At 47.6% G+C, this 14,399-nt stretch overlaps 1 protein-coding gene across 1 annotated transcript in view; it reads right to left on the reverse strand.

The window, feature by feature from the left end:
* KMT2D (lysine methyltransferase 2D) overlaps positions 1-14,399 on the reverse strand; it is a 385,659-nt gene that overhangs the window by 158,477 nt on the left and 212,783 nt on the right. Inside the window, exon 37 of the mRNA XM_075333879.1 lies at positions 1,451-1,517. Within this exon, the coding sequence (XP_075189994.1) occupies positions 1,451-1,517 (67 nt within the window). The remainder of the gene's footprint in view (positions 1-1,450; positions 1,518-14,399) is intronic.

Consider the following 14,399-nt stretch of genomic DNA (forward strand, 5'->3'; position numbering starts at 1 on the left):
GTGGTAAAAAAATATAAAATTATTTTCACGGCTGAACATTACAAACTTTTGTGAAGCCTCCAGGGGTTCAAAGTGCTCACTAAACAGCTAGATAAATTCCATGAGGGCGCTAGTTTCCAAAATGGGGTCACTTGTGAGGGAGCTCCATTGTTTAGGCACCTCAGGGGGTCTTCAAACCCGACATGGCGTCCGCTAATGAGTGCAGCTAATTTTGCACTCAAAAATTCAAATGGCGCACCTTGCCTTCCGAGCCCTGCCATGTGCCCAAACATTTGATTTCCACCACATATAAGGTATCTGTGTACTCAGGAGAAAATGCACGATACCTTTTATGGTGCATTTTTCCTGATACCCTTGTGAAAATGCTAAATTTATGGCTAAAGTAACATTTGCGTGTAAAAAAGTAAAATTTTCATTTTTTTCCTTCTATATTGCTTTGGTCGCTGTGAAGCTCCTAAAGGGTTAAAAAACTTCTTGGATGTGGTTTTGAGCAGAGTGAGGGGTGCAGGTTTTAGAATGGGGTCACTTTTGGGTATTTTCTGTCGCCTAGGTTTCTCAAATCACTCCAAATGTTATGTGGTACCTAAAAAAAATGTTTTGTAAATTTTTTTTGAAAAATGAGAAATTGCTGAACTTCTTTTGAACCCTTCTAACTTCCTAACGGAAAAATTTTTTGTTTCAAAAATTGCACTGATGTAAAGTAGACAAGTGGGAAATGTTATTTAGTAACTATTTTGTGTGACATATCTCTCAGATTTATGAGCATAAAAAATTTTCCAAAATTTTCACAAATAAACGCAAAAGATATCGACCTAAATTTACCACTGACATGAAGTACAATATGACATGAAAAAACAATGTCAGAATCGCCAGGATCCGTTGAAGCGTTCCAGAGTTATAACCCGTCAAAGTGACACTGGTAAAAATTGCAAAAAATAGCCGGGTCTTTAAGGTGAAAACAGGCTGGGGGCTGAAGGGGTTAAGGCCGCCCATACACATTAAACTCAGGTTGAGGAAAATGGACAATTTCAGGTACAACAAATGTTCATCAAGTGAAAATGGATAACTTGGGACAATTTTAGCTGACTGGTCACAAATGAGGAGTGTTTACATTTTTGGGGCAAAATGTGAGATGAAAAAAAAAAATCTCTCTTTAAAATAATATGCACAGAAAGATAGTTTGTCACCAGTATCCGGCAACACATCTGGGTATTCTGAATAATTGCATCTCACTTAATGGATCCATATTAGAGGAGAAAAAAAACAAAAAAAACAAACCACAACTTGCAGCATTTATTGCCTGTATATTTTTAGAGCAGGCAGCTCCTGCACCCATCTGCAATGTGAAGACTGCTAGAAGCGGAGGACATGACGGAGCCAAAAAGAGCAAGATTCTGATCTTACCCTACAATGGAGATTTGGAACTGTTAATAATTAAATTAGTACATACTGATCACTCCCTGGACAAATGAAGGAGGATTGGGCCGAGGCTGAGCGGTGTCAAGAGGGGTTCTTTCCTAAAATATAAAAAAAAAGCACCAATATTATATTAAGATTAACAGTCATCTTCATCATTACTATAGTACACATGAAGGTAAAAAACTTTGTAACATCATATTGGAGAAATCTGCTTTTCCTACTGGACGGACTTATTTCTCAAAATTCTCAATTTACGGGTGATATCTGTCTTTAATGAGTACAGATTTTCCCATTACACAGCTAGGAGATGGCAGCTGGGGCTCAAAGTTCTATGGAGGACGGTAACTGTGGGAGAATGTGCAGCACAATGTATCTGCCTCCAGCTTCTCCAGAAAACTTTAATAACACAGCAAATGTCTATCTCAGTAATGGGAAAATATGCCTTAATTGAATGCAGATTTTACTCAAAGATTGAAAGATCAATCTAGGATGAGGGGGAAAAAAAAACGACCTCTCTGATGAGATATGTTACTAAGATACTTATTTTCATATGTACTATTCATTTATTATATGTACTATTCATTTATTAAAGGGAACATGTCATGTCCCCAAACATTATTAAACTGCAGATACGACACAAATCTGCAGGTTAATAATCTTCTAAAAGTGACAACCCCGTCGGCGGGAGGCAACTAACTTTACGCCTCCCAGCACCCTTTGACTTTCCATCATAGAAGCACAGCTTCAGTGCATAGTGAAAGAATCAGAAAAAGGAAGAAATGGCACACATATTATACATACAGACACATAGAGATTATATATATATATAATATATATATATAATATATATATATATATATATATATATATATATATATATATACTCTATATATATATATATATATATATATATATATATATATATATATATATATATATATAGAGAGGGATATATATATATATATATATATATATATATATATATATATATATATATATATATATATATATATATATATATATATATATATATATATATATATATATATATAGAGAGAGATATATAGATATAGATATAGATATAGATATAGATATATCTTATACATACACTACAAACCAAAAGTTTGGACACCCCTTCTCATTCAAAGAGTTTCTTTTATTTTCATGATCCTGAAAATTGTAGATTCACATTGAAGGCATCAAAACTATGAATTAACACATGTGGAATGAAATACTTAAAGTGTGAAGAAACTGAAAATAGGTCTTATATTCTAGGTTATTCAAAGTAGCCACCTTTTGCTTTGATTGCCGCTTTGCACACTTTTGGCATTCTCTTGATTAGCTTCAAGAGGTAGTCACCAGAAATGGTTTTCCCTTCACAGGTGTGCCCTGTCAGGTTTAATAAGTGGGATTTCTTGCCTTATAAATGGTGTTAGGACCATCAGTTGTGTTGTGCAGAAGTCTGGTGGATACACAGCTGATAGTCCTACTGAATAGACTGTTAGAATTTGTATTATGACAAGAAAAAAGCTGCTAAGTAAAGAAAAATGAGTGACCATCATTACTTTACGAAATGAAGGTCAGTCAGTTTGAAAAATTGGGAAAACTTTGAACGTGTCCCCAAGTGCAGTGGCAAAAACCATCAAACGCTACAAAGAAACTGGCTCACATGAGGACCGCCCCCGGAAATTAAGACCAAGAGTCACCTCTGCTGCGGAGGATAAGTTTATCCGAATCACCAGCCTCAGATTTCGCAGGTTAACAGCAGCTTAGATTAGAGACCAGGTCAATGCCACACAGAGTTCTAGCAGCAGACATCTCTAGAAATACTGTTAAGAGGAGACTTTGTGCAGCACGCCTTCATGGTAAAAAAGCTGCTAGGAAACCACTGCTAAGGACAGGCAATAAGCAGAAGAGACTTGTTTGGGCTAAAGAACACAAGGAATGGACATTAGACCAGTGGAAATCTGTGCTTTGGTCTGATGAGTCCAAATTTGAGCTCTTTGGATCCAACCACCGTGTCTTTGTGCGACACAGAAAAGGTGAATGGATGGACTGTACATGCCTGGTTCCAACCGTGAAGCATGGAGGAGGAGGTGTGATGGTGTGGGGGTGCATTGCTGGTGACACTGTTGGGGATTTATTCAAAATTCAAGGCATACAGAACCAGTATGCCTACCACAGCATCTTGCAGCGGCGTGCTATTCCATCCGGTTTGTGTTTAGCTGGACCATCATTTATTTTTCAACAGGACAATGACCACAAACACACCTCCAGGCTGTGTAAGGGCTATTTGACTAAGAAGGAGAGTGATTGGGTGCTACACCAGATGACCTGGCCTCCACAGTCACCAGACCTCAACCCAATTGAGATGGTTTGGGGTGAGCTGGACCGCAGAATGAAGGCAAAAGGGCCAACAAGTGCTAAGCATCTCTGGGAACGCCTTTAAGACTGTTGGAAAACTATTTCCGGTGACTACCTCTTGAAGCTCATCAAGAGAATGCCAAGAGTGTGCAAAGCAGTAATCAAAGCAAAAAGGTGGCTACTTTGAAGAACCTAGAATACAAGACATATTTTCAGTTGTTTCACACTTTTTTGTTAAGTATTTCATTCCACATGTGTTAATTCATAGTTTTGATGCCTTCAATGTGAATCTACAATTTTCAGGATCATGAAAATAAAAGAAACTCTTTGAATGAGAAGGTGTGTCCAAACCTTTGGTCTGTACTGTATATGTTTTAGAGAAAACAACTGCCATCAGTTATCCAGTGAAAACATTTTTTTTTTTTATGGGGGAAAAAAAGAAAAGTAGACTGAGGCTAACCTTAAAGCAGATGTTCACTTTCAATAAATTGTGGAATGTACATAAGGTAATCTCATCAGGTACTCGCCCTCTGTGGTCCAGCATCGGTTTGCAGCTGAAGTCCCAGTGTTGTGGCTAAAGATGTGACGTCACGTTGACAGTGTACATCATCGCTCTAACCACTCACTGACCTCCGTGCTCCTGCCGAGTGCATGAGCCGCTGAGCACAGTGATTGGCTAGCTAGGGTGACGTCACATGAGCACTGAGGTCAGTTAGTGGTGACAGGTGCTGTTGATGTGACATCAAAACACTGGCACTGCAGCAGTTGCAGAAAGCCAGCAGGAAATGGGGCGGGGGTACATCATACGTTTTTTCTGTTATGCCCTTTACACACATTCGGAAACAATTATGAAAAACGGATTTTTGTGTACTCACCGTAAAATAGTTTTCCCTTAGCCATCATTGGGGGGACACAGGACCATGGGTGTTATGCTGCCTATCCATAGGAGGACACTAAGTAGATGCAAAAGCATAGCTCCTCCTCTGCAGTATACACCCCCTGGCCGGGCCAGGCAGCCTCAGTTTTAGTACACAAGCAGTAAGAGAAAAAAGCAGTAAAAAACTTCTCAACAGAGGAACATGAGAAAAGAAGAGTCAAAACCAAATAAGGTACTGAGAGAACCAAGGCCCCGCAGGGCAACAGGGTGGGTGCTGTGTCCCCCAATGATGGCTAAGAGAAAACGATTTTACGGTGAGTACACAAAAATCCGTTTTTCTCTGACGCCTCATTGGGGGACACAGGACCATGGGACGTCCTAAAGCAGTCCATGAGTGGGAAACATAAAAGAAGACAACACAACCCAAGGACTAGGAACCAGTCCCAGACAGCCTGGAGCGCCTACTGAGAGAGGTGCTCTACTGCCGTTTGCAGAATTTTCCTACCCAGATTTGCCTCAGTTGAAACCTGGGTATGGACTCTGTAATGCTTTGAAAAAGTATGTAGGCTAGACCAGGTCGCAGCCTTACACACCTGTTCCACTGAAGCCTGATGCAGAATGGCCCACGAAGCGCCAACTGCTCGCGTGGAATGAGCCCGCAGCCCACTAGGAATGGGCTTGAGTTGCAGGCGGTAGACTTCCTGGATCGCAGAGCGAATCCAGCAAGCCAGAGTCGCCTTTGAAGCTGCCTGTCCCTTCTTAGGCCCCTCAGGAATGACGAACAAAGAGTCCGTTTTCCTAAAGGGGGCTGTCCTGGATATGTAATATCTGAGAGCTCTGACTAGGTCTAACGAATGCAGAGACCTTTCCACCCTATGAACTGGACGTGGACAAAATGAAGGCAGAACAATGTCCTCGTTCAAATGAAACGGGGTAAGAACCTTTGGAAGGAAATCCGGAAGGGGGCGCAGAACCACCTTGTCCTGGTGAAAGATCAGGAAAGGCTCGCGGCAAGAGAGAGTGCTGCTAGCTCCGAAACCCGTCTGATGGACGTAATTGCCACCAGGAATGTTACCTTCCAGGACAGAAGAGCAAGGGAGGATTCCTTGAGGGGTTCAAAGGGAGACCTCTGGAGACCGTCCAGAACGAGGTTGAGGTCCTATGGGTCCAGCGGCCGTTTGTACGGGGGAACTAGATGGGAAAACGCCCTGGAGGAAGGTGTTGACTTGCGGTTTTTTAGCCAGGCGGCATTGGTAGAAGATTGAGAGCGCTGAGACCTGCCCTTTAAGGGAACTGAGAGCCAACCCCGCTTGTAAGCCAGACTGTAGAAAGTCGAGAATTCTGGGGATGGCCAGAGGCATAGGCTGGACGTTAGTTTCTCTGCACCATGAAAGGAAGATTTTCCACGTACGGTGGTAAATGCGGGATGAAGCAGGCTTTCGGGCGCTGATCATGGTGGAAATAACCGCGGGGGAGAATCCCGCTCTTGTTAATACCCAGGTCTCAATGGCAATGCAGTCAGCTTCAGGGCTCTGGAGTTCTGATGGGAAATGGGTCCTTGGGTCAGCAAGTCTGTGATGTCTGGAAGGCGCCACGGTGCGTCTGTGAGCATTTGTACTAATTCGGCGTACCAGGCGCGCCTGGGCCAGTCTGGTGCTATCAGTATCACCGGGACTCCCTCTGCCTTGATCTTCCTGATCACCCGCGGCAGCAGGGGTAGAGGTGGAAATATGTAAGGCAGGCGGAAGTGGTGCAGGAGCAGACTAGAGCATCCGCGCCGATGGACTGCGGGTCGCGTGACCTGGCTATGAACGCGGGTACCTTTGCATTCAACCTTGAGGCCATTAGGTCCACGTCTGGTGTGCCTCAGCGAGTGCAGATGTGTAGAAACACATCGGGTGGAGAGACCATTCTCCGGCGGCCAGGCCTTGGCGCCTTAAAGTCTGCTGCCCAGTTCTCTACCCCCGGTATGTGTACCGCTGATATCACTGATCCCGTCGATTCGGCCCAGCTGAGGATCTTGTGGGCCTCAAGATAAGCCGCTTTGCTGTGGGTGCCCCCCTGCCGATTGATATAGGCTACAGCTGTCGCATTGTCCGATTGGACTCGAATCTGACGACCCGGTAGCAGAGGGCAGAACGCTCTGAGCGCGAGGAAGATTGCGCGGAGTTCCAGGGTGTTTATGGGTAGGGAAGACTCCTGGGGCGTCCAACATCCTTGAGCAGTGTGGTGCCGGTACACTGCTCCCCAGCCTAGGAGGCTGGCGTCCGTGGTCGGGACCAGCCAGTTCACTGGGAGAAAGGATCTCCCCTTCGATAGGGATGAGGACCGAAGCCACCAGCGGAGTGCGTACCTGACTGAAGGCGTCAGGTGAAGATGTCTGTCCAGGGAGAAGGGGCTCTTGTCCCAGGCCGCTAGAAGGGCTAGCTGCAGTGGGCGGAGGTGCAGTTGAGCAAAGGGTACTGCTTCCATAGCCGCCACCATCCTGCCGAGCACTTTCATGCTGAATCGAATGGAGCAAGACGGAGGACGCAGAAGGCAGTGTACCGCTCGTTGAAGAGCGATCGCCTTGTCCTGAGGAAGAAGGATCAAGCCCCGACGGGTGTCCAGGGACATGCCCAGGAAGGTGATGGATCGTGATGGGACCGGGGATGATTTGTCCAGATTCACTAGCCACCCTAAGCGGGATAGGGTGTCCGCAGTGATCTGTACGCTGGTTGAGCAGTCGCGGAAGGAGGGGGCCTTGATGAGGAGGTCGTCCAAATAAGGGAGAACGACCACTCCCCTGGCGTGAAGGACGCTCATGGCGGCCGCCATGACTTTGGTGAAGACCCTTGGTGCAGTGGCAAGGCCGAAGGGTAGAGCTACGAATTGAAAGTGGGAGTCCTGAATTGCAAAGCGGAGGAACGTTTGGTGATCTGGGGCGATGGGTATGTGCAGGTATGCGTCCTTGATGTCTATGGATGCGAGGAATTCCCCTTCCACCATGGATGTAATAATGGACCTTAAGGACTCCATTCTGAATCTCCGTACGTGCACATGCTTGTTTAGGTGTTTGAGGTCCAGGATGGGTCGAACTGACCCATCCTTTTTGTGGACCACAAAGAGGTTGGAATAAAACCCCCCGAACTTCTCGTCGTCTGGGACAGGTATTATCACTCCTGCTGTTAGAACCGACTCGGGGGTCAGGTCCGAAATTCTATGTGGCAACCGGAAGACACAAGGTCTCGCACCCATTTGTCGTCTGAGGCGGCAGCCCAGATGTGTTGAAAGAGCCGCAGTCGACCTCCTACAATGAGTGTGTCTTCTGGAGCGCCGAAGGAGTCATGAGGGGGGAAAACGTCGTGGCAGAGTCTCCCTAGTCCTGGACTGTTTCGGTCTAGGCTGCCATGACGAAGTAGGTTTCGGGGAGAGCTGAGAAGGTCGGTCCCTGCGTAGTCTGCGGCTGGTGGCGTGGACAGCACGGGGTGTCGACCAACCAAATGAGTTCCGAAAGGAGCGGAACGAGGACTGTGGACGTCTGGTGAAGGACGTCCTGGACTTCAGCTGGGGGAGGGAGGTACTCTATCCTCCCGTGGCGTCAGAAATGAGCTTGTCCAGACGTTCGCCAAACAATCGGTCTGGAAAAAAGGGGAGGCCCGTGAGAGACTTCTTGGAGGCAGAGTCCGCTCGCTATTGTCGGAGCCAGAAAGCTCTATGGATGGCTATGGTATTTGAGGCGGCAAACGCTGCGCCGGTAGCAGCGTCCAAGGAGGCCTGCATGAGGTACTCCGCAGCGGCAATTTGAGCTGTTACCTCTGTGAAGGTATGAGTGAACTGGGATTCCTCAAGCGAAGTGTTAAGGGATTCTCCCCAGACCGAGATCGCCTTTGCGACCCACACAGAGGCAAAGGAGGGCGAGAGGGAGGAACCCGCAGCCTCAAAAGCAGAGCGGGCGAGGTGCTCCACCTGTCTGTCTGTCGGGTCCTTGATGGAGGAACCATCGGGTAAAGACAGGAGCGTCTTTGTGGTAAGGCGGGAGACCGGGGGGGTCGACAGAGGGCGGATCGGCCCAGCCCTTAGGGGCAGGTGAGGCAAAAGGGTACCAGGACTCCATGAGTTTTCGGTTACCGAAGCACCTGTCAGGCTTCTCCCTTTGCTTTGTGAGGATATCCTGAAACTCAGGGTGATCAGCGAAAACCTTTTGGGGTTTCCTTGCCCTCTTAAAGGAGACCGCATGGTCAGTGGTAGTAGATGGGGGATCCTCCACATGCAGAGTTTGGTTGATTGCTGCTATAAGGGAGTCTATTGCAGTTTGATCATCTGGGGAGGCTGAAACCAAGGAATCCTCCTGATACAAACAGCATTCTCCCTCCTCCAGCCGTGGAGCGTGTGGGAGAGCCTGCCCTGTGTGCTCCCGAGGGAGAGCCCGCTGGAGACACCTGGCCGTGTGCTCTTTTCCTGATCCCTGCAACCGGTGAAGCATGTGCCCGGATTACCTCAGAAGGATCCTCCATAGGGGTATCCTCAGGCTGCGTTCCGTCCAGGGACCCAGAAGGGTGTGTAGGATGACATTGCATAGCCAGCACCAGGTTCTGAGACAGTTTTTCCATGGATTGGGACAAAAACTGTGCCCATTCCGGTGGGCTGGGAGCCCTAGGCTCTGGGCTGATGGTTGCGGCGGTGGTGGCAGGGGGGTCTTGGAGGGCTATAGGGGCACAGGACTCACAGAGAGAAGAGGTGTGTTTAAGTGGTAGCTCAACGTGGCAGGCAGTGCAGGCTGAATAATAGACTGTGTGAGCCTTAGCCCTCTTAGTGCCTTTTGAATTCTGCATGTTCCTGATAAGAGTATGCTAGGAGGAGGAGCAATGCTCAGCAGAGCTACAGTGAGCAGCACCTTACCAGAATCAGCCGATGGCTGAAGATCTCCCCACGCTTTCCTGGGGGGGGCGGGGCTTATCGCGGGGGGGGCTTAGCGCTAAAAGCGCGAAGAAGTAGTCAGTGCGCCCCCTCCGCTGTGGGTAGTAAAAAAGCGGCGGGAAAGGAGCTTCTGATAGTTTTCCTGCCTCTCCCTCTAGTCAGCACACAGCTTGTCACTGTTGGTTATCAGCCGGCTTTTCTGCTAGATCAAATAAACAGAGCAGATAATAAACAGCTTGAGTCCCTGAGCTCTGTGATTCTCTAGCCACCCCCTCCCCCCTGCCACCGGGAAATTATCTGTGCAGGACTTTGCAAACAAGAGGGACTTCCCCCCCCCTCCTCCAGCCAGCAAGCTAGGGAAAAGTTAACACTGTGTTCAGGATTCCTGGGGCTCTCTTACTTGCATTAGCCAGGGACTTTCTCATAATAAATACTGTATATTCAGCCCTGGGAGCCTTTCCTACACAGCCTTTTCTCCCTTTGTCTGGGAAACCAGTCAGGGGGGATCTCACCTTAAACACTGCTTCAATCCAGGCAGTGACAATATCAGAGTCAGCTTGCTGTATCCGGTCACAATGGTGCCATATTCAACTCAGAGCCTGCAAAGAGGGGCTGAGGACTTGTGCCTCTGCCCTGGGCTTTGGAAAATCGGTTTCTATGGAACCCGTCGTCCAGCCCAGGATCCAGCGTCGCGGGAGGGGGTACGTGTAGGCAACACTTCACGTTCCCGCCCGTTGATGGTAGTGGGAGATCGGTCCCAAAAGGAAACCGTCGCCCTCAAAAAAAAAAACAAACCTTGAAAGGAAGTGCCTCCTATAGACACTGAGCTAAAACTGAGACTGCCTGGCCCGGCCAGGGGGTGTATACTGCAGAGGAGGAGCTATGCTTTTGCATCTACTTAGTGTCCTCCTATGGATAGGCAGCATAACACCCATGGTCCTGTGTCCCCCAATGAGGCGTCAGAGAAAAGTGTACATCTTAAAGAAGTTGTCCAGTTACCAAAACTGATTTTTTTTTTTCCTGATAAATCTTGCTAATATGTGCCCCTCAACACATCTATTATGTTTTTTCAGCAAAATTACCTTTTATTGTGCACTAGCAGCACATGCTCATTGCTGGCTCCAGCTCTGATGGGGTTAATCTCTCCTCCGACTTCCTGTGTTCAGTTCCTACAAGTCCCAGAATTCTTTGTGGCTCTAGGGCGGTGTCTAGCTTATCTAACACACCCACTGTGTGTAACACCCCACTCTCCTCTCCAACCAAAGCCTCCTCCCTGCCTCTTCCCTGTGTGGATGCACTGAGAGCAATCACACAGACATCTGAAGCTGCCAGCTCTGCACAGCCAGGGGAGGAAAGTGTGTGTGTGTGTGTGTGTGTGTGTGTGTGTGTGTGTGTGTGTGTGTGTGTGTGTGTGTGTATACAGAAATTATGATTATTAGCCGGCGCAACATGTGAAAAAAATAGTTGGGGAAAAAAAGTGAAGGGGTCACGAGATTGCTTTTTTCCCTCTTGCCTAGTCTGTGTGTCGTCCGTATCATCCGCAAACCGCATATGACCGGATCCTGTGGATTAAATGTGCAGCGCATGCAACCGTTATTTTACCGGATCCTTCTGCAGCGGGACACAGAATTTATCGGCCGGCGCTGGAGTCAGCTGACTCCTGATCTCACAGCCCGCACACGCTGCAATGGTTGCAGGTGGGGTCATTCACATGACCGTTCCGTTTGTCCTGGTCAGTTCTGTTTTTTTTGCGGCCCCACAGACAGGACCATCTTTTCAATGTCTTTTGTGTAGGATCAGATGGTACACGGTAGCACTTCCATGTGCATCCGATCCTACAAAAAAAAAAACAACATCGGATGCCGTATGTCAGCTCCGTTATTAAGGAACATGTCCTATTCTGTTCCGTAATAACAAACCGTGACTCAATACAAGTCAATGGGTCCACAAAATTCCCGGAAGCAACGCAGAAACACTTCCGTGTGACTTCCGTCGGGTGCCCGTGCAGTCAGTGTCCCGCTCCAGCCCCGCGGCTGCCCGCTCAGCAGTGTCAGCTGCGGCCCGCACTGCAGTGTCAGCAGCCGCGGGGATGACAAGCGTTACCGTCAGGAGGTTAGTAAGTTCATTACCTACGGTGATGAAGTCCTGCCCTCCTGACGTCAGCGGTTGTCACTGCCTTCTATGCCCGCCGCTTGTCACATCACCTCTCGCTGTCGACCCGAGACTGACTAGTGGTGACGTCACGGGCCGCTCGCGATACTTGGGTTGTGAAGGCGGCGGTCATTGAACTTGGTGACAGCGCTGCTGTCAGGAGTTCAGCGATCATCGCAGGTAATGTGCCTTGCTAACCTCCTGATAGCAGCACTCGTCATGCCCTGCAGTGACCTGGGCTGACCTATTGATGTTAGCTCAGGTCACTGCACGGCTCTCCCAGCAAATAGGGAACATTCTGTTCTTCATTGACTGGGACATTGACTATGGTATGGATCGTCGTGGGACCCCCTTGTATTACACCAGACCTGGATTTGTTTTTCTTTCTAATAAATTGGTAAAAGAGGGAATGTGTTGGGGAGTGTTTTTTCAAATAAAAATGTGTTTGTTGTCTTTTTTTTTTTTTATTACTGGCTGGGTTTGTGATGTCGGGTATCTGATACACGCCTGACATCACTAACTCCAGGGCTTGATGCCAGGTGACATTACACATCTGGTAGTAACCCCATATATTACCCAGTTTGCCACCGCACCAGGGCAACGGGATGAGCTGAGAAAAGCACCAGGACTGGTGCATCTAATGGATGCGCTACTTCTGTATTTTTAGGCTGGGGAGTGTCCAATAATGGTGAACCTCCCTAGTCTGAGAATACCAGACCACAGCTGTCCGCTTTACCTTGGCTGGTGATCCAATTTCGGGGGACCCCGTGTTTTTTGTTTTAAATTATTTAATTTAAAATAACAGCGTGGGGTGCCCTCTGTTTTGGATTACCAGCCAAGGTGAAGCTGCCAGCTGTGGTTTGCAGGCTGCAGCAGTTTGCTTTACCGTAGCTGGCTACAAAAGATAGGGGGACCGCATGTCATTTTTTTTAATTATTTATTTTTGGCTAAATACAAGACTAAGCACCTTAACGCCACATGAAAGTCACAAAAGGGTGCCAGCTTAGAATATGCATGGGGGTGGGACATTATATATGTCTTTCTCATCTATCTATCTATCCAGCCCTCTATTCATTCATTCATTCATCTCTCTAGGCTGGGGCCACACGGGGATTACTGCGATCCCCTCGCATTACACTCGGTTCACGCTCAGTTCAGCAGAGCTGAGTGTCATGCGTGTGTCCCTGCGACTGAGGTCTGACTGTGCGAGCAGACCTCAGCTGCGAGGGGCGGTCCAGCACTCGAGGGGTGGGCCAGCACTGAGGGGTGGGAGGGATTTCTCTCCCTCTCTCCTCCGTAGTCCACCGATGTACCGCAAGTGCAATGCGATTTTTCTCTCACCCCATACACTTGAATGGGTAAAAGAGAGAGTCTTGCATTACAGTCTCAGCATGCTGCTATTGTTTTCTCGGTCCAATTAGGGCTGAGAAAATAATCACTCATGTGCGCTAACACACAGGCTAATATTGGTCCGAGTGGAATGCGATGTTTTATCGCACTCCACTCGCACTGTTTTTCTCGCCGTGTGGCTTAGACCTTACTTGTTCTGTTTCCCCCTGCATCCATCACAGCGTGTGCAGGCTGGAGTTCAGCTGAGTTCAGATCAGCTGACTCCAGTGCTGGACTGAACTCAGGTGACCTCACAGCCCGTACACGCTGCGATGGATGCAGGGGGACATAGAACAAGTAATCGGCCGACACTGGAGTCATCTGATTACTTGGGATGAATGAGAAGTAAAATGCTCTGGTGCTCGATGGGCGAAGCCCATGCGATTTTTTTTTTTTTAAAAAATTCATTAAAAATAAAAAAAAAAGCACAAAAAAAAATCCCATTGTTTGTGGGCTCCCGCTGCATTTTCTATTGCCAAGGGTAACCAAAGCAGCTACTGGCTGCTAGCCCCCGCTGCTTGCTGTTACTTTCACTGGCAATAGAAATCCAGGGAAGCATTTTTTTTTTTTTTTTTTTTTATAAAGGTTTTTCCCTGAAAACTTTTTTAAGAAAATGACAAGGGCTTCGCCATCTTTTTGTATGCTAGCCAGGTACAGCAGGCAGCTACGGGCTGCCCCCAACCCCCAGCTGCCTAGTCGTACCCGGCTGGAAACCAAAAATATAGAGCCCTTTTTTCATGAATTTCATGAAATAATTAAAAAAAAAAAAATAATGTGGGCTTCGTCGAATTTTTGAGTCTAGCCAGGTACAACTAGGCAGCTGGGGATTGGAATCCGCAGTGCAGGGTGCCCAAACTTTCTGGGCCCCCCACTGCGAATTGCAGTCCACAGCTGCCCCAGAAGCACCATCTTCAGGCACTGTATCCAACTCTCCCAGTGGCCCTGGTGGCAGGTGGCACGCTGGGTAATAAGGGGTTAATACCAGCTATGTTTTACCAGCTGGTATAAAGCCCGAGATTCTTAATGTCAGGCCACGTTTGACCTAGCCATTAAGAATCTCCAACAAAGGGTTTAAAAAAAAAAAAAAATACATCACACAGAGAAAAATACTTTATTAGAAATAAATACACAGACACAGTAGGGACTCCATGTTTATTACTCCCTCTCACCCCTCCACGATGGAGAGATTTCTGTACTGACCATGCCAGGAGAGAGGGAGGGAAAAGAGAGCGGGCGGGGGGGGGGGGAGGAAAAGAGAGCGAGCGGGGGGGGGGGAAAGAGAGCGAGCGGGGGGGAGGAA

The sequence above is a fragment of the Anomaloglossus baeobatrachus genome, chromosome 2 (assembly GCF_048569485.1).
Source record: "Anomaloglossus baeobatrachus isolate aAnoBae1 chromosome 2, aAnoBae1.hap1, whole genome shotgun sequence".
In the NCBI taxonomy this organism is placed as follows: domain Eukaryota; kingdom Metazoa; phylum Chordata; class Amphibia; order Anura; family Aromobatidae; genus Anomaloglossus; species Anomaloglossus baeobatrachus.